The sequence below is a fragment of the Neolamprologus brichardi genome, chromosome 22 (assembly GCF_056152115.1).
Source record: "Neolamprologus brichardi isolate AB-2024 chromosome 22, ASM5615211v1, whole genome shotgun sequence".
Lineage (NCBI taxonomy): Eukaryota > Metazoa > Chordata > Actinopteri > Cichliformes > Cichlidae > Neolamprologus > Neolamprologus brichardi.
In genome coordinates this window covers 9,114,255-9,133,464 of record NC_142124.1, presented here as the reverse complement: position 1 = coordinate 9,133,464, position 19,210 = coordinate 9,114,255, and the positions used below count along the sequence as shown (strand labels likewise).

At 38.8% G+C, this 19,210-nt stretch overlaps 1 protein-coding gene across 2 annotated transcripts; it reads left to right on the top strand.

The window, feature by feature from the left end:
• Positions 1 to 681: 681 nt before the first annotated feature.
• LOC102785606 (sodium/hydrogen exchanger 3-like) lies at positions 682 to 18,948 on the top strand. Of its 2 annotated transcripts, none has more exons than XM_087835586.1 (16): positions 682 to 1,117; positions 6,843 to 7,145; positions 8,190 to 8,350; positions 10,817 to 10,895; positions 11,155 to 11,332; positions 11,446 to 11,666; positions 12,192 to 12,394; positions 12,515 to 12,604; positions 12,687 to 12,757; positions 12,838 to 12,967; positions 13,059 to 13,204; positions 14,199 to 14,319; positions 14,599 to 14,772; positions 16,335 to 16,389; positions 16,480 to 16,566; positions 17,289 to 18,948. In XM_087835586.1, the coding sequence occupies exons 1-16, from the start codon at positions 865 to 867 to the stop codon at positions 17,561 to 17,563; spliced, it is 2,547 nt and encodes an 848-aa protein (XP_087691712.1). In that variant the 5' UTR covers positions 682 to 864; the 3' UTR covers positions 17,564 to 18,948. The 2 variants fall into 2 exon arrangements, with proteins under 2 accessions (XP_087691712.1, XP_035765225.2); XM_035909332.2 differs by having other exon boundaries at positions 14,196 to 14,319.
• Positions 18,949 to 19,210: the final 262 nt, after the last annotated feature.

Genomic DNA, 19,210 nt, shown 5'->3' with positions numbered 1-19,210 from the left:
TTGCCATCATCTAACCTGATGTTAGCTGAGAGCCAAAAGCTTCAGGCTTCAGGAAACACTGTCACAAATACTTTTTAGACAGGACGCTTTTTGAAGCAAAAATTATTTGCGAAGCTCAACTTAAAAATGGGTTGAAATTGCTTATTGTAACTCAAAAGTTACACACAAATCATTGTACACATTTTAAATTTTTTTCTCATGCTGTATATCATAATATATGTGTTTATAACATAGTTTCTCTCCAATCAGCGCAGGACCTTGTGTCCAGTAAAACACTTGAATCCAAGTTTAAGTGACATTAAACCTGATCAGTATATGCAACAGCTTAGTTATATCTGTAATGTATGGATATCATATATTACATTGGATCAAAATTTTCATTTTTTTTATTTTTTAAAAACATGAATCTTCTCAACTTATGACATAATAAAATCAAAGTACACATACACCTGCTTCAAAAAAGAGCTCCATAAGTATGTATAAGGAGTTTCTCCATCTGAGAAGTAGAAATTTTATGAAAACTTGCTAATACAGACATTCATAGAACTCACTGAGTAACGTGACTAAACCTGCTGGTCTGGGTACAAAAGTGGGTGGAGAAAGACCAGCATCATAATGGGCTGAGCTTCACCTGCTGTAAAAGCTGTATCCTTGACAGAGAGGAGAGCAGAAAGTGGATACCATGCTCTGGTCAGATGAGGATATGGATACATATGTGAAGAGAGTGACAGAGATCTGAGTGAGAAGAAGAAGGCGCAGAAAAAGGAAATGAGACTTTGAGCTGCAGTCTGAGGCTGACTCGAGCATTTTCATCAACAGTCTAAATAGCAGTTTGATTAAAGTTTTAAGATATTTTATCCAATAATGGCAACTCTTTGGCGATTTACACTTTTTCTCTGCATGCTGCTGATGGCGTGTGGAGGCTTGAGCCTGGCTAGTAAAGAAGCAAAAACCCGAAGTTCACAAACAGAAACTGGGACACACAACACAACTGAAGAAGGTGGTCATGGAGCGGGGCCCATCACTACACTGCCTATTGTGACCTGGAAGTGGGATCACATCAGCGTACAGTACCTGGTGGCCCTGTGGGTTTTGGTTTGCTGGCTCTGCAAACTCCGTAAGTCTTAAAAAGTCCAATTCATGGAAGTGCTCTCCTTTTCTGAAATCTGTTAAAAATAATCCTCTGCACCCAAGATATTTTTTAAAATAATTTTGAAGTAGTAATAATTTGTTTCTAGTTTAGGGTTACGCACAACATGTATTTTTGTCACTGGTGCAATTATTATTATTTTTTTTTATTATTTCTCAGGTAAGAGCTCTTAAATGTATAAAAACGTGTGTGCTTATACACTTTAGTGATATTTAAATAGAGGCAATGTAAGATTAACCACAACTAGAATTTTAAAAAAAACCATGCAACTCTGTTTAATTAAAACCCCATCATCTTATATTTCACGGCTCTTCCTGAGCTTACTCATCATATAGTGAATTTTTGGATGTGTGACGGACGATATTTGAACCTCATAGAAATCAATGTGAAACATCGGCAACCCGGCATGCCGCGTTGCTTAGCAACACTTATTGTTTAAGCCGACTTTTACTTGATGGCCGCTCTAACACGAGCCAAGTCTGCGGAGAGTCTATTTACAAATATAAGTAAAGATATTGGCCATTAAAAACACATAAAAACATAGGAAATCACCCTTTTTTTTTTGGCAGACGATCCCTTTTTGGCAGGATACTCGATCAGACAGAACTCGCGGAATATCTGCCAAAAAGTGAGCGTCTGGAAAAAAAAGTGATTTGCAGAGTTTTCGTGTGTAATGTCCTTATCTATATTGTTTAAATAGAGTTTGGTGAACAGGCTTTACAAAGGGGTTATATATAACTTGCCCTTTTTTCATCTTTATGACCCCGTGTTATTGCACCTACATTATAACCAATCCAATTATATTTGCCACTTAAAATATCTTTATAGTACTATTGTTATATTTTTAGCAGTTCCTGTAAGCCTCTTGGCCAGATTAGCCTTTAAAACGAAATGTTCAACGTCAATGAGACTTTTTAACTGGATAAATAAAGGTGAGGTTAAACTCACTTAAAAAAAAACTGATTATAACTTTTTCCTTGTGACTGGAATGTTGTTTGGGGCTCCAGATGACTTGACATCATAAGTTTTCATGTCCCAGGATACGGGGACATTTGTTTAACATATTATAGGCCAACAAGTTATTTATAGGAGTTTAGAAATGGGTAGGTACTTTTTGGCATATACCACTGTTGCACTTTGTCTTCCAAAAAGTGATTTCCAACGTGTGTATTTTTATTTTTTTTTATATGTAATACCTTTACTTATAAATAGACTAAATAAACAGAGAAAATAGACTTTAGTGAATAGGATTTACAAAGGGGTAATTTATAAACTAAAGAAATGACTTATTTTGCAAGTATTTTAACCACTGGGCTATTTTACCTACAATATAACTAATCCAGTCCTTTTTAGCCAGTTGAAATATTTATAACTATTGTTATACTTCTTGCAATTTCTGCTGCCCTCTTGGCCAGGTCTCTCTTTAAAAAAAAAGTTATGTCATTGTCAGTTTAACTGGATAAAAGAAGGATATTTAAAAATCACTTTGCCAAAAAAATTGTGGCTTCTACCTTGTGACAAGAATGTTGTTTGTAGCTTGAGTATGAGGGATAGTTAGTGGGGGTAGGTTAATTGATCAATCTAAATTCCCCATAGGTGTGAATGTGGAAGTGAATGAGGTGTACTCTGCCTCTCACCCTTTGACAGCTGGCATAGCCTCCAGCGCCCCCTACAATCCTGAAAAGGATAAGCAGAAGCGAATGGATGGATGGATGGATGGACATGAGGGATACATTTGACATATGTTTCACATATCATAGGCCAATAAGTCATTAAAAGCAATTTAAATATGGAAAATCACTTTTTGGCAAATACGAGAAATCATTTTTCAGCACAACATTGTCTGTGCAGTGCGTCCAGAGTGTAGAGAACTATTTCAATCAAGTAAAGAGTGAAATTCAGAGCATAGCAGTCAAATCAGACAGGTTTTTTGATCCTGAGGTACAGAGCTGAGGATGTGAAGCTGCAGACTAAGGCAGAGCAGTGTGGATGGTTGAGGAGAGGTTGCAGTACTGGTGATCAGAAGCAGACGTGGACGAGATGATCTTAAAAATAGTTTGTCCAGCTGTCCACATATCCATCCAGCCCTTCTGACTCTCTGAGAGCTGGCACAGCTTCCAGCCTGATGAATATGTTGGCTGAGGGCGAGGAGCTTTCTCTAGCCCAACCAACTTCATCCAGGAGGAAATGTTGATCTCATCATCGCCATTCCAACATCGGCCATCCAGGTCCACACTACTGAATACTGATGGATATGTGGACAGCTGGACAAAGCCTCATCACTGCAGCAGCCTCCTCTGCGCTGATATCTAAAACAGAATTTCCAGTTTTGTTTTGCTGTTGTGAAATATAGGTTACTGGGGTCACTGGGGACACATTTAAACATCTGTAAAATGTAAAAAGAAAAAAACAAACCAAAAAATCACTTAGAACTATGACAAATGCAATTGAATGAAAAAAAAGAAGAAAAGGTTTAAATCCATATTTATACATACATTTTTTTCACAATCCATTAGATGCATGAAGCTCTCAAATTCAAGACCCTTGAGTTAGTACATTAAAACCTTATATCTGTCCACAGTCCCTAATTATAGTCTGAATCTGGATTCTCCCAATACCAACAGCATTGTTATTTAGTAGTCAGTAGTCAGAATGAAACTAATCAGGTTTTAGCAGGAAGCAGTTTTGCTATAGTTGAAAGGCAGAAAGTGACAAAGTCCAAAGGGGTTATGTCCTGCTAGTTCAGGGCATAACAATTAAAATACAAAGTTGCCTGACAGTCAAATGAAAACTCTGACATGGAGCAATAAAGGAGAAACACACAAGGCAGGGTAAATACACACAATAACAAATAATAAAGACAAGGACATGGTTATATATGCAGGAAGGTCATGAGGAATGACTGAGCCTAATCAAGGAGGTGAAACTAAACACAGTACACAGGAGACTAGAAACTACTGTAACAAAATGAAACCTCAAATGACTCAACAGGAAAATATGTTACACAGAGGCAGGAATTTGACAAGAAGATACAAAAAGGCACGGAGAGGCTAAACTGAACCAAAACACAATAAATTAAATATAAATAACAATGTAAATTCCAAAGTAATAAGAACTGGGGACTAAGAATCGTAACACAGAGGGCGACAGGAAACCTGATCAGAAATGGAGTTTAAAAAAACCCCTGGACTACTATGGAAGAGACAGAAATCAGGAGAAATTAAACAAACAAACAAAAAATAAGATAAAACCAAATTAGGTTATTAATTACAGACTCGATAAGAAGTCTACACAACAAAACTCAGTGACCGTGACACCACACCACACACCTGTTGCAACTTTTCCACACATTATACAGTATACACAGATGGATTTTGGCTCCATCTCATTTACAGTACATGTTTGAATGTATTTCTTCATTTGAAGGAAAGCTGGTGAAAATGCTCCTGAACCCACAAATTTAACAGGTATCCAATGACCTCTGTTCCATCACTGACTGTGTCACAAATCCCCGTGGACGTGCCCAGAAAATACAAACAAAGCAATAAATTGTCAAAGCAATAACTAAACCAGACAGTCACACACTGCAATCTTGCGTATGGTCAGTCGGCCTATAGTCTACTGGTTTTTAATTTAGAGCTGGTCACTAGATAATTACATGTCTGGCTCTTGGGGCCAGTGCTGCTGGTCTGTTTTGTCAGTCTTTTCTTGAGTTAAACCTTTTTAAACGTAAAGCTAACTCCTCAAAATCTCAGCTGATCTACTTCACGAGAGACCGCACAGATGTGGTTTTATAAGGAGTCAAGTTAGTGATCGAAAGTGAGAGTTTAAAAGTGTAAAAATATATTTTTTTGAAGTTATCTCATTATTTTTTGTTTGTTTATAGATTTCCAGTATTTTTTTTTTTTTTACAAGAGGTTCCTTTGAGTTAATTTTAAAGAAGTGATTAACCTTTGCATGGTGTGGAGAGAATCTTTAACTTGCTGGAGGTCCTTGAGTGAATATGTTTTAGTAATGGGAGAATATATGTCATGATCCTGGGCCATGTTGGCCCAGCATTCTTAGTATTTATGTATTTTGTTCCTTATTTAGGCCATGGTTCCTGGGTTGCTCTGTTACATTGTTCCTTATTTGATTTCCCCTTGTGACTTTTACCCCCTGTTTGCCCCTCTGTGTGTGTCTGTGAGCCCTCGTCTCCCCTCGTGTTTTATTCCATGTTTCCCCAGCCCATTATGCCAGTGCTCTCTCTCTCCTCCTGTCTGCACCTCTGTGTACTTCCTGTTTTACTTTGACAGTCTCCCGTCAGTGTTGTGTTTACTCCTGCCATGTCTCATTATGATTATCTGTGTCAGCTGTGTTCCCCGTGTGCTCCCACTTCCCTCGTTAACCCTCTGTGTATTTATGTGTATGGCTGTATCCCAATTCAGGGTCTGCAGCCTTAAAGTACGCAGCCTCAACGATCCTCAAGGGCCGCGTACTTAAAGACCGCTAAGGCCGGAAGTGCGAGGCTTGTGAAATGGGACGGTCTAGCCTCCGTCGCGTTGCCCAGGTTGCCTAGCAACCATGATACTAACAGCTGGAAACGTTTCATACAGCTTTGTTTGACAGAAATGAAGGAGAACATCTTTTGTTCATTTGTTAGTTTGTTTCTACATGAGCTTTGATCACGTCCTTAAAATTCAGGGAAATTAAGGACGCATTTCGAGCAGCCTTCGAATTGGGACAGCCTTCGTCGCATCGCGGTGACGTAATCGGCCTTAAAATGCGGCCTTTAAGGCTGCAGACCCTGAATTGGGATGCAGACCCTGAATTGGGATGCAGACCCTGAATTGGGATACAGCCTATGTCTCCCTCAGTTCAGTGTTGCGTCGTCAATGTCTCCTCCCCAAACCTGTGTGCCTTTCTGTGTTCCCTCGGTCTTCTGTTAGCATTCCCAGTTTAGTTCTGTTTCTTTGTAAGGCCTGCAATAAAGCAGTGATTTTGAGTTCAGTTCCTGTCTCCGTGAGTTTTGCGTTTGGGTCCTCATCTGCCTCCACACAGCCAGTTCATGACAATATATTCACTTTTACTGTGATATGAGTCTTACATATATAAAATTGGAAGCTTTATGATTGTTTTAGCTGCTTTCTATATGTTTGGAGTGACATACACAAATTTGTACATTAACTCTAAAACCTAAAAGCAAAAAGACTTATTTTTCATCCAGCAAAAATATTCATTTCGATTCTCTCCTTGCACAAATGTAAGCTGTATTGGGGACTATAGTTTTTGGAATTTAATCTTCAACTAATTTTAAATACAAATGTGCACAACATAAGTGCAACCCTGTGGGGTAAGAACAGGTGTACACTCTGGTTCAGTAGTTTTTATTATATAAATTTTAATGACACTTTATGAGCTAACATGTGGTTATCTTTGGTTATGCAGACAGGTTTCACACACGATCCAACCACCTCACTTGTTGCTCATATCCCCAGATGCTTTTTTTTTTAGATAAGCAAAAGTTGATCATTTGCAGAAGTTGCAAATGGTCAACTAGAGTTTTATATTTAAGGTTAAGTGAACTGAAGTGAACTGAGCTTTGAACATTTGCCAGCTCCTTCCTGACAGGAAGAAGAGCCACTTAAAATCAAAGGTTGTTACAATTGATTGATGGTTCTTGTCTTTGTCTTGTTCTTTTTTATCCTCTCAGTCATTGAGGCCAACCATAATGTCACCAACTACATACCCGAGAGTGCCCTGCTCATCTGCTCTGGTTTCATTTTGGGTGGCATGATTTGGGGTGCAGACAAGGTGCAGACCTTCTCACTGAACCCGACAGTCTTCTTCTATTTCCTGTTGCCTCAAATCATTCTGGATTCAGGCTACCACATGCCAAACAAGCTCTTCTTCACTAACCTGGGTGCTATTTTGATCCATGCCGTCATTGGGACCTGCTGGAATGCTGCCAGTTTGGGGCTGTCACTATGGGGGTGTCACATGGGAGGAGCCATGGGTAAGAGAGGATCTTTAATTTATTCCATTTCAGCACACCTGCTGCTACGACTCACACAGAGGAAGCGATCCATTCTGAGATGTTTAGACTGATAGCTACGATTTGTGATATTTGTAGTGTTGTTTAGCATACTAAAGGATTATTAAAAATCTAAGTGAAAGAAGGAGACATTTAAAAATATCAGTTAGTTACTTCGTTGGAACTAACAATCCACATTTTGAGGCATGACTGATAAGGATTTGGTCAGTAGCATGTTGGTTATTATAATCCAGAAGGGGCCAAATTTGGAAAAAAGGGTGGATTTCTACATTATCAGCTACTGATAGAAAGCTTGGTTATTAAGCTGTATGCATAAACTGGGGGCTAATTAGTGCTATTTTTTTTTTTTTAAATACTCACACTTAACTCACAAAACGTTTTGCACAAACTCTGCATCGTAATAATTGAACTGTGCATAAAACGTGCACAGTAAATCTTGCTGGCTGCACAAAACAGAGAAAAAAAACTTTATTTATATAACAAAAAACTAAAATACAAATTCATGTTTCTCAAAGTGTAGCAGACAAATAGTGAGAAAAAAGGCAATTAACAATGGAAGAGAGACAGACCATCATAACACACACGTTGTTGTGACACAAACATAAGCTTCAAACCTGGCTTTATATTTTACCCCTGAAGGCTGTGATTGTTCTGGAACAAAGACATGATGAATAAATGATAGTTAGTACAGTCACATGACTTAAGCAAGCTGCCTTAAAAGAGCTTTCTTTAGTATTACAGTAATCCTTTAATCCTTTACTTTTATTCTTTGTTTGAATACATTAAACAACAGCATCAGTAGCTGCTAATTTGGTTTAATTCCCAAACTTTCTCCAAATGCAGACTTAATAAGTTTATTTTATGCTTAGGCCTTGTCCACTGCACTGGATGAGACTGGAGACACGATTTATTCTATTAATGAATTAGAATGCTTACTTTGTCATTCTCAGCTACAGAAAATATGAGCTAGGTTTATTGTATTTCCGGCCCGCTGTATCTGTACAGGTGACCTGGACATCGGTCTGCTGCAGTATCTTCTTTTCGGCAGTCTGATGGCTGCTGTGGACCCCGTGGCTGTCTTAGCTGTGTTTGATCAGGTCCACGTTAACGAAGTCCTCTTCATCATAGTGTTTGGAGAGTCGCTGCTCAACGACGGTGTGACAGTGGTTAGTATGATAAACTCTGTAAACGCAAGCTTTTCACCAAACCAAAACGGGGAGTCTGCTTACACACCGCAAAGAGCAATGAGGCCGAGACCTTACCGAGACGGGGAGCTCAGGTTTCTAGAATCCAAAACAGCAGCGCCTGTTCCTTTAATGACTATTAAAACCTTTACTGTGAAAAAGCAAGCCAGAGTCCTTTAACAGAGCACCTGGTTAACAAATTTTGATATGAAGAAAAACAAACTCAGTATTAATATTGATGTCTATGCTATCTTAACATCCAAAAACCTGCCTCCTAATAATGTCAGAAAGCCTTCTAACAAGACAGAATAAAAATTGCGTATACATCGCACTTCATTTGACTTTGACCTTTGACTGTACTTGAGATCATTTTTATACTCTTGCATTTAAGAATTTTTTTCGTTAAAAGAATCACATTACATTTAATACATTTAAAGGGTTTAATTGTTTTATTATTATTATTATTATTATTATTATTATTATTATTATGTTACATATTTTGTGTGCAGGTAAACTTTAGCAGTTTCTAAAATAGAAAACAAAGGGCAGTTCATTCTGATATTTCTCAGTTTGAATATTTATGATTGCTGGTGATTAATAATCAATAGCTTACTTCATTACTGAAATAATCGATGGCTTCAGCCCTAATTTGAATCATGAAGTTACACTCTATTCACTGCTCGAAAGCTTGCACACCCTTTTTAAAAACAAGGTTGGAGGCCTCTGATGGAATTACGGGGAGTGTTTAGTTAATTCAAAGCTGAATGTAATAACTGATTTATGATACAGCATTAAATAAACTCAGACTTAATTTCATTTAATGTATGCCACGAGTGTGAGTACAAATTGCAATAAAGCAGGTGTCAGCAACTTTGTTTGGTAACAAGATCCAATTATGTAACTAGAATAGAATATAATAGAATGGCCCTTCTTGTAATTGTACATGTACAATGAAATTTTGTGCTCCATATCAACTGTTCAGGTATAAAATAAAAACAGTACACAGCAGGAATAAATAACAAACAAGAGAAATATATACATATATAGTGTTTTTTAACAGTCCGAATAGCGAGGGGAAGAAATTGTTTGTGCATCTGGAGGTGTGGGACCTGCCGAGCCTTCTTTACGAGGGCGTTGGTGTTATGGGTCCAACATTAACATAAGACCATTGGAGATGTGGGTGCCCAACAAATTAAAGATTGAGACAGATTCCATCTGTTCTCCTCCTATAAGAGGGGAGAGGACCTGTCTATGCCTCTTGAAGTCTCTACCTATGTCCTGAAGAAACTGGACCTTTGGTGATTAGGATGTCTGGACTTATGGTGCTGAATGAGCTGTAGTAGTGATCATATTGGGCAAAGGTGCGAGATCCTCTACAAGTTTGATGCTGCTGTTGTGGATTGGGGAGCTCTGGCCTTTGTAGTTGGTGAGCGTTTGGATGCCCCTCCACACCTGAGGAAGTGAGGAAGCCCTCTATCATTCACCTGAAAGCCTCCTTGGCCTGTTTGATGCCCCTCCTCAAGTTGGCAGGGATGTGGAGCAGTTCTTTTCTGAGACACTGGAGCTGCAGAATAAGATGGAGATAGAGCTACTCAGCAAGTTTTCAATGTGCCTCATTAGAAAGTGGAGCGAATGGGAAGGGGAAGGTGTGCTCTCCTCATCCAGCACAGCGATGCAGGTGCTTCCGAGCCCGTTTAACTACTGATGCTGTATTAAGTGACCAGCCCAGACTATCAGTTATCTGTACTCCCAGAAACATGATGCTGCCAACTATCTTCACCACTGCTGTGTCATCTGCATACTTAATGATGTGATTAGAAGCAGGTGCAGCACTGCAGTCATGTGTCAGCATTGTTAACAGCAGTGGGCTTGGGAACGAGGCCTGTTTGCCTGATTGAATTCTCCTACTACAATACAAACGCCCTCTGGCAAAGTGGCTTGAAACTCAGTGAAGGTCTTAAAGATCATTCAGGGTCTATTTTGTGTTTGCACTGGAGGGGATGTTTACAGCCATAATATTCATAGCGGTAAATTCTCTGGGCAGGTCACACAGTCTGCCACTAACAGTGAGCAGCTCTGTTTCAGGAGAACACTGACTTAAGACCGCTGCTGTGTTTTTACTTCATCTGTTGCTTGTGTAAATATAAAACCCACCTCCACAGAATTTACCACAAAATGTTTGGCTCCTGTGTAGCCACATTGTGATTAACCCCATGCAGACTAACTACATACTCAATCAGAACCATGGCACAGGAATCTCTCACCTCCCGTTTTGATGTTAGGTCCAGCACTGAGAATATGATGGAAGTTTATCTCCTGTTGAGTGCTACATACTAGAAAAGAAAAGTCTGAAAACATTCCAGTCCGACTGTCCAAACGCTGACAGTTTTTTGTTTGTTTGTTTTATATATACTGATCACTCAATAAGTTTTCTTTTTTTTCTCTTAGGTGCTTTTTAATGTGTTTGATGCATTTGTATCGCTGGGAGGAGGCCGAATTAATGCAGCAGAAATTATTAAAGGAATAGGTAAGCTATAACATTTATTAATCTGGTAAAAGAAAATGTATTTGTTCATGCAGTGTAATTGCTCACAGCCAAGTCTGGCAAAGTGTAGAGTGTCCCTGTTGCAACACACAAATGTGTTGACCATTTTGATTTGTCGGGTGTGGACAATAAATTAAACACTTTTTATGCTATCACTGCCCTGTAAGGCAAGTAGGTTTAGAGGGGAGTAAACAATAGCACTAAAAAAATAGATTTTTATATGTTTCCTCTCTCTCCACAGTTTCCTTCTTTGTAGTTGCATTTGGCGGTTCCCTTGTGGGCATAGCATTCGGCATACTAATTTCACTTCTGACCAGATGCACAAAAAACATCCAGATCATCGAGCCAGGCTTCATCTTTGTCATGGGATACCTTTCCTACCTGACTGCTGAGATGCTTTCTCTGTCTGCTATCCTTTCGTGAGTATTTCACAACTGAAATATAATTTGTTTGATTATGTCTGTATCCATTTTATATATATATAAAAATGAGGTAAACATATTTAGATTTTACTTTGCGGTTCCTTCTGTAGGACTACATTCTGCGGTGTGTTATGTCAGAAGTACGTCAGAGCAAACATGGATGAGAGTTCCGTCCAAACAGTCAAATACGCCATGAAGGTTTTCGCCAACGGATCAGAAACCATCATCTTTGTTTTCCTCGGTATCTCGGCCATCGATAAGGTTATCTGGGTTTGGAACACGGGCTTCATCCTCCTCACAGTCTTCTTCGTCTTTGTGTATAGATTCATTGGTGAGATTTTGTTGTTTGGCTATCACTGTTGAGTCAAAGCATCACACACATTGTGGGGTAAAAAACTTGGTGTGTTATGCAAAGAAATCTTCTGCTGCTGCAGCACAAAGATCAAATGACACACATTTACAAGAATGCATGTGTCAAGAACACTGAGCGACCGGACTCAGAGGCAGGATTCACAGTAATCAAGTTTAGTGAGTTTATTTACAATGAAAACACCAGAGTGATACATACAGGTAGTGATAAGGGGAAATAGGGGCTCCAGGAATCCAGGGGAAGGGGCAGCCAAACAATGTCTTCTCATTTACTCTGCTCAGGCTGTCTCTAAAAACACTGTGCAGCAGGGAAAATCCAGGAAAGGTCTGTACACAAGAGGGACAACAATGAGATTAGTATGAGGCAAAGAAAACACTAGACTTGAGTGCTGGGCTTTACTAAAAGTGTAATTCAACAATCCAGCAAAAAGCACCACCGATGTGTGAAGTCTTTAAATAACTGTGTGTGTTTGTATGTATATTCCAGGTGTGTTTTTCCTGCAGTGGATCCTTAACAGGTACAGGCTGGTTCCAGTTGAATTAATGGATATGGTGATCATGAGCTACGGTGGCCTACGAGGGGCTGTTGCATATGGCCTGGCTGTGTTGCTGGATGAGAAAAAGATAAAGGAGAAAAACCTGATGATCTGCACTACACTCATTGTGGTGTACTTCACTGTCATCTTGCAGGTAGTGAATATTTGGAGTTGATAATTAGCTAAAATATGTGTACATTAGTTTGCTTGTTAATTACACAGTCTGTGTTAGAGCTTAATTTTGTTGGCACATTTGTGCTTGACATTGTTGCAGGGAATAACGATGAAACCTCTGGTCATGTGGCTTAAAGTAAAGAGAGCTGCAGTGGCTGAGGTCTCACTCCTGGAGAAAATTACAAACAAGGTACATCTTATAAAACACGCCATGTTTCACCGACAAAAACGTTTCCCGCCCAGTTTCTACAAAGTCCTTCTCCTTTCTTTAGATGTTTAATCACACTCTGGTTGCCATAGAAGACATATCAGGACAAATAGGAGATAACTACTTCAGGAGCAAGTATGTACAAGACTTAATGCATAATTCTAAAATGCCTTTTAATTTTAAAGTAAGCAACAGTGATATTTCTTTTTGTAAAGGTGGAGGCATTTTGAGGAGAAGTGGATGACGCCATTTTTGATGAAGCCATCTGCAAGGAAGAAACAAGATGACGTGTTTGATGTCTTCCATCAGCTGAACCTTAAGGATGCCATGGAATATGTGACTGAAGTGAGAATCATTTGTGCAAATTCAAGTATATTTTGCTCAAGTATAAATTAAATGACACTGAGAAGATTACTGATGTTGTCTTCTGTTGCAGGGCGAGCGTAGAGGCTCTCTGGAGTTTGTCCGTAATGACAGCGCCATTCTTGATTTCAAGAAAAAGCTGGAAAGTGAATACACAGAGGCCATGCCTGACATCCCACCATACATGATACATGATGATGGTGCAATGTTCACTATGGGGTGAGCAATCTGGATTTTTATGACAGTGTGAAAATATATACAGAGGGTAAAATAAGTATTAAACACGTCACCGATTTTAAGTGAATATATTTCTAAAGGTGTTGTTGAAATAAAACTCTCACCAGATGTCAGTAACAACCCATCCAATCCACACATGCAAAGAAATCAAACTATTGATGTCCATAAATTCAGTTATGTATAATAATGAGAAATGACACAGGGATAAAATGCTTACTGGATTTTTTTTTTAATGCTTTGTACAAAAGTCTTTGTGGTTTCAAGAAACTAGTCACATGCATTGCCAGGAGCATCTGGTCATGGGTAGTTTATTTTGAAATGATGTTCCTTCCACTTCTGGATCGTGGCCCCAGCAGTGCTCACTGCAACCTTCACTAATTTCAAAATATCTTCTCTAATCAATGCCATCAGTGTGTTTTGCAACAATTATGCTCTGACGGTGTTGCGAGAGCTCACTGGTTTCACTGATCATGAGATGCTTGTCGTGTGGCACCTTGATAATGAGACACCAGTTTATAACCCATCAATTGGGACTGAACAAGCTGAAGTTAATTTGCACTAAGTGGCTGGATTGCGTTCTGATTGCTGGTGTCATGACTTTTCGTGGCTTTTTGCATCTCCCTTTCTTCATGTGTTCAATGCTCTTTCTTTGTGTCATTTGTCATTTTACACACAAGTTAATTTCTTGACATAGTTTGATTTCTTTGTATGTGTGGATTGGATGGGTTGTTCCAGATAATGTTGTGAGAATTTGATATTAATAGCACCTTTAGAAATATATTTAATTAGAAAATTTGTGTACTGATTTGATGCATTCAATACTTTTTATACCTACTTAATAGACACAACTTACTGCGACTATTCAGTGCCTTCAAACAGCTTCCGTTCACCACCATATTTTAAAAATGAAACCAGACTCTTTTGATATTGTTGTATTGCTTTAAGTCACTGACATGATTGGCTTCCTCTGCAGTAGAGACCATATTCCATCAGTGAGCCTGGAAATGCACGAGCAGACCATGAAGGCTATGAGGGAACCTGAGGCAGTTGATGTTCACCACCTTCTGGATCAGCATCTCTACAAGAGCAGAAAACAGGTAATGAGCAAATTCAGTCATTACATGAGGGACTTACTAAAGCATCCTAGTAATGCACGTCCATTTAACCATTAAATTACTGAGGTGAATATGAACGAAAAACAACAAACTGTTATTTATGGCTGGCTATAGACAGATGTATATTTTCTGTATATATGCAAATCCTCAGCTTATTTGCTTGAACTGTGGCTGAGCTTGACTTTGTGTCCTGGCTGAACTATTGCTGGTTTCTGTTTTATAAAGGAGTAACAAACTGACTTCTCATTCTGTTGTTTATAGTATCGCCACGGGTTCAGTCGCAGTGATTTCAAAATCAACAGAGATGAGAAAGAAGTCCAGGAGATCTTTCAGAGAACCATGAGGAACCGGTTGGAGTCATTCAAGTCTGCAAAGATGGGTGTTTCACCTCCAAAGACACTTGTCAAGTACTCAAAGAAAGAACAGCAGGAGAAGGTAAAGACAAAAAGAGGGAATAAGCACACCCTACCACTGTTTACAGAGTTGATTATGTCTCTTGTGAAGTCCAGTGAAGACGAAATACGGTCCTTCCCCAAAGCTTCATTTTTAGTTTTTTTTCCATTTGACTTCAGTGTAGTACTGAAAATCCTTAGTACAAGACAGCGGTCTGGAAACTGAAAACCAGCTGCTGGACTTTTGGGAGAGAAATGTTGTCCTTTTCTTTTTAAATGTTGGGTGGCTCAATAGACCTGTTTCATGATGCTCCAAATGTTTTTAGTTGGTAAAAGTTCTTGACTGCAGGCAGGCTGTCAGCACCCAGACTCTTCTATGAAGTCATGTTGCTGTGATAGCAATCTGCAAATTAGCAAAGCCTTCCCTGAAAAACATGTCATCTGGATGGGAGCATATTTTGACCTTTATACATACCTTTTAGCACTGATGGTGCCTTTACAAATATGCAAGCAACCACTTCCATATGCATCTCCATACCATCCCAGATGCAGGCTTTTGAACTGAGTGCTGGTAACAATCCAGAGAGTCCCTCTCCCCGTTAGTCTTGAGAATGTGGTGTCCATGTCTTGCAAAAAGAATTTCACATTTTAATTCATCTGATCATGGAACAGTTTTTTCATGTTGCCTCAGTTTCTTTGTTTTTATGATTTTTTTAAAAGGTACATTGTGTTATATTTCTTCTTTTGTCTTTGATGTCAAGAAACATTTAATTTTATTCATTTTTAAATCCTGCCTGGAAGTTTTATCAGTCAGAATCATGATCTGAATGTACTGTTATGCCAAACAAACTTGGATCTTTCCAAGATCAGCTCTATAAATTCTCTATAAATTCTCCTATTGTTCATGTGCGTCATTTATCTAGGTCAAGTTTATTTATATAACGCATTTCCCAGAGCTCATGCTGCACAAAGTCTTTAAAAACTAAAATGCAACTAAAACAATTAAAATGTGCAGCAATAAAAATATAAAAGAGAAAAAGTAATACAATAAGACAATAAAGACAGCCAACACAACAATGGCCATAAGGGATATTTAGACGTGGAGTGAAAACAAAAGGAAGCATTAAACAATACTTGGAAGTGCACAGATTTGTGGGTGAATTGCCAAAGGACAATGGGACACTGAGACATTAATACAAATCAAGGAGGCCGAGACAAGAGAATTAGATTCAATACACAGCACAGGTGACAACAAGATGCCAAAGGAAAGATAGAAGCTAAACACAATGGGGCACAAAGGAAAGACTAAGAAAACAATAATCAGCAATAGTAAACGATACAAAATAAACCGAAGTCAGACACTTTGCAAAATAATCAGAAACTCAAACAAGGAAATAGGACTCGAGATATGCAGAAATGTGGCAAACACATAAATAATAATTGATTGTTGTTGATAAGTGATTGCAGAGTGCCCTCTGCTAGACAAACTAGGTAACATTGATATTGGTGTGACATGGCTGAGGGCGTTGATCTTGTCTCTTTTACTTTACCTTCAGTTTTTTTTAAACATCATATGTGATTAAATAAATCTCCTTCGTTCTACAGATCCCAAATGGAAAGTCAGTGAGCAAGACTAAACTCTGCCATTCTGGTGATGAAGGTTTGTCTGCTCGTGGGGTTTTTTGTGTTTTTGTTTTTTTTTTCAGATTTAAAGTCTTTACAAACTAATTTTCTCATTTTCATTTTATAGACTTTGAGTTCTCAGAGGGAGATAGCGCCTCTGGCTATGACTCGTCATACCCTTCTTTCTCCATGAGAGCCACGTACAGACCAGGAGGTGAGATCAATGCACTTTCTACATCCTGTATGAAACCAAACATATGTTTTTGAGAATGATTAAGAGAATAGCAGATGCTGTTATTATAAACACAGAGATTAGGGAAACATACAGAGGGAACTAAATAGACAGTTTGTATGCAATAAAAAAAAACCAAAACAGGTGAAATATAAAAGTGTGGTAGAAAGGTCTCTACAGAGCTGCAGATGAGCCACAAACCACACCACACAACAAAAAGTATGTAAGGTATGTAAAAAGCTGCAGGGTAAAGGCACCAGACTGTCATACAACACAAGGACTTTGTACTAGTGGACTGACAGGTTAAAAACCAGCTAATGTTCAATCCGTCTGTGTTGAATATTTCCATTCTTACCTGTTGGGAACAGTTTAGGGCTACAGTGCAAATATGAAAGCAGCTCATTATCAAAGAATTTATTTTGAATTTCCTAATACTGTTCTGACTCTGCAAGCAAACACCTATAAAACACTTTCACAGTTGAGTTGAGTTTATGTATAAATGTCAAATAAAAAAACAACAACAACTCCAGAACAGCGAGTGTATTTGAGTTTAAATGTTTAAGCTGAATTAAAGTGGATAGACCACAAGTGCAAGGGATGAGCAGCCAATAATGGTTTCACTTGTATGAAAATGTAATGCAGAGAACAACAGTGGCCCTAATATTGAACCCTGAGGTACTGATTCAGTTTTTTCTTTCATTAAGGTGGGATTGAGAACCCAGCCTTCATGCCAGATCTGTACCCCACGGATTTGTTGCAGGAGATCCCTCCTTGGCTGGCAGAGGGTGAGCCCGACAGCAGCATGGTGGCTCCGTCATTGCGAGCCCAGGCGAACCTTCCCAATTCACCTATGGAAATGCACCGCCTGGGGCTTCTTCCTGCCAGCACTCGCTCTACTGACACAAAGCAGATGAACAATGATCAGTTGCCCCCTCCGCCAACACCTCCTCCTCCTCCACCTCCCAGTGGCCACATGTAACTGTATCCCAATACAGACACCCTGTTCTGTCTCACTTGAACCTGGAACAAAGACACAAAACCAACCTCAGACTAATTAATCATCTACTCTCATACTGACAAGAAAATGTTTATTTTCCATGACTATGGTTAGCTCCTGTGTTTCTACACAAAACATTTACATAACCTCTTTAAACAACCCCTGCTGTTTTTAGGTTCACCCTTCACTTGGCAAAAGAAAAACTGCACTGAAACAAATCCTTTATGTTCAACATTAGATATATGTTGAACACTGTCATATAGTCTATGGTTTGTAGTAAACATGCTATTGAAAATTATTATTTAAGGTTTTTTTTTTCCAAAACATCTTAATATTATGTATAAACCTTTCAAATGATGTGTAGATATCAATTATAAAAACAGTGATTTAAAATACTTTCTGAATCTATAATCCATACATTCGTATTGCAGAATACCACAACAACTTTCACCACTTGGGGCACTATTTTGTGTGAAAGATGAAATATTACTAACAAATAAAATGCTACATAGGTCAATGATGCAAACACATTTTAGTGGGATGCATTTAAACATTTGCAGCATATATAATGCAGATTCTTAGTAATATTTAGTGAGGCTCCAGCCTGCTCTGAACGCTCTCTGTTTTTCGACTTTTGACTTGTTACATTCCCCTGAGGGGTCTAGGCGGTGAGGGGGAAGTAACAAAAAGTGTCCGGGTCAGGAAAAAGGAGTCAAGGAGGCAAAAGGGTTAAATTAAATAGTTTTATTAAGCCGCTATCACCATTTAAGGAAAACAAACAAAACTCAAGCGTTGGTCAATAAAGTAAAAAGTAAGTCAAAAAGAGAGCAGCTCACTAGCTACAACCACACAAACACACAGCTCACTAGCTACAAACACACAGCTCACTAGCTGCAACCACACTAATGGCACTCTGGCCCAGAGCTCACCTTTCCCTGGGATTAAATACTTTTAATTACTGACGACAGTCAGCTGAGTAAAAGGGAAAGGTGGCACCTCAGGCAGAAGCGATTGAAGGACACTCCCACACAGGCACCTTCAGGAGGAGGCCCTGCTAGGGCCGTAACAGACTCTTGCAATGGAAGGGAGAAAGGACATCCCAAATATGGTCATCTCAGATGCTCCACCCACCTTCCGTTTCAGAGGGTCAAACAATTAGGAAAAAGTTGGTTTAAAGGCAGATGATGAACTAAGAGGTATTCATTAAGGGCCAGTAGAAGATAAATGAGGGTATCAATGAGGATTATTATGAACCATGAATAATGCAAAGCTACTCTTGTCTGAGAATCAAAATCTGCAGGTGTAAATGAGTTTGATGTGCCCATTTTAATTTCTTGTATTGTTTTAATTTTCTAATAAATAGAATAGGTGTGACTGTTTCTCTGTCTTTCTGTGTTAGCTCTGGCGACTTTCTTAGGGTGTACCCTCCCCAGCACCCTTCACAACCCTGAATTGGATAAATGGAAGAAAATGGAGAGATGAACTGATTAAGTGTATGATCAAAAATCACATGAAAAAGAACTTTAAAAAGATGTAAAAAAAAAAAATCGTTTTAATCAACTCCATCTGAGAAGTTTAATATTGGTGAGAAGCTGCTAATAAAGCCATTCACAGGCTTAAATTATACCA

Coding starts and splice junctions, on each gene's coding strand:
- LOC102785606 (XM_035909332.2), top strand. CDS start 865: ATGGCAACTCTTTGGCGATTTACACTTTTTCTCTGCATGCTGCTGATG. Junction 8,351..10,816: donor TCAACGACGGTGTGACAGTG/GTTAGTATGATA, acceptor TTTTTCTCTTAG/GTGCTTTTTAATGTGTTTGA. Junction 14,320..14,598: donor TCTACAAGAGCAGAAAACAG/GTAATGAGCAAA, acceptor TGTTGTTTATAG/TATCGCCACGGGTTCAGTCG.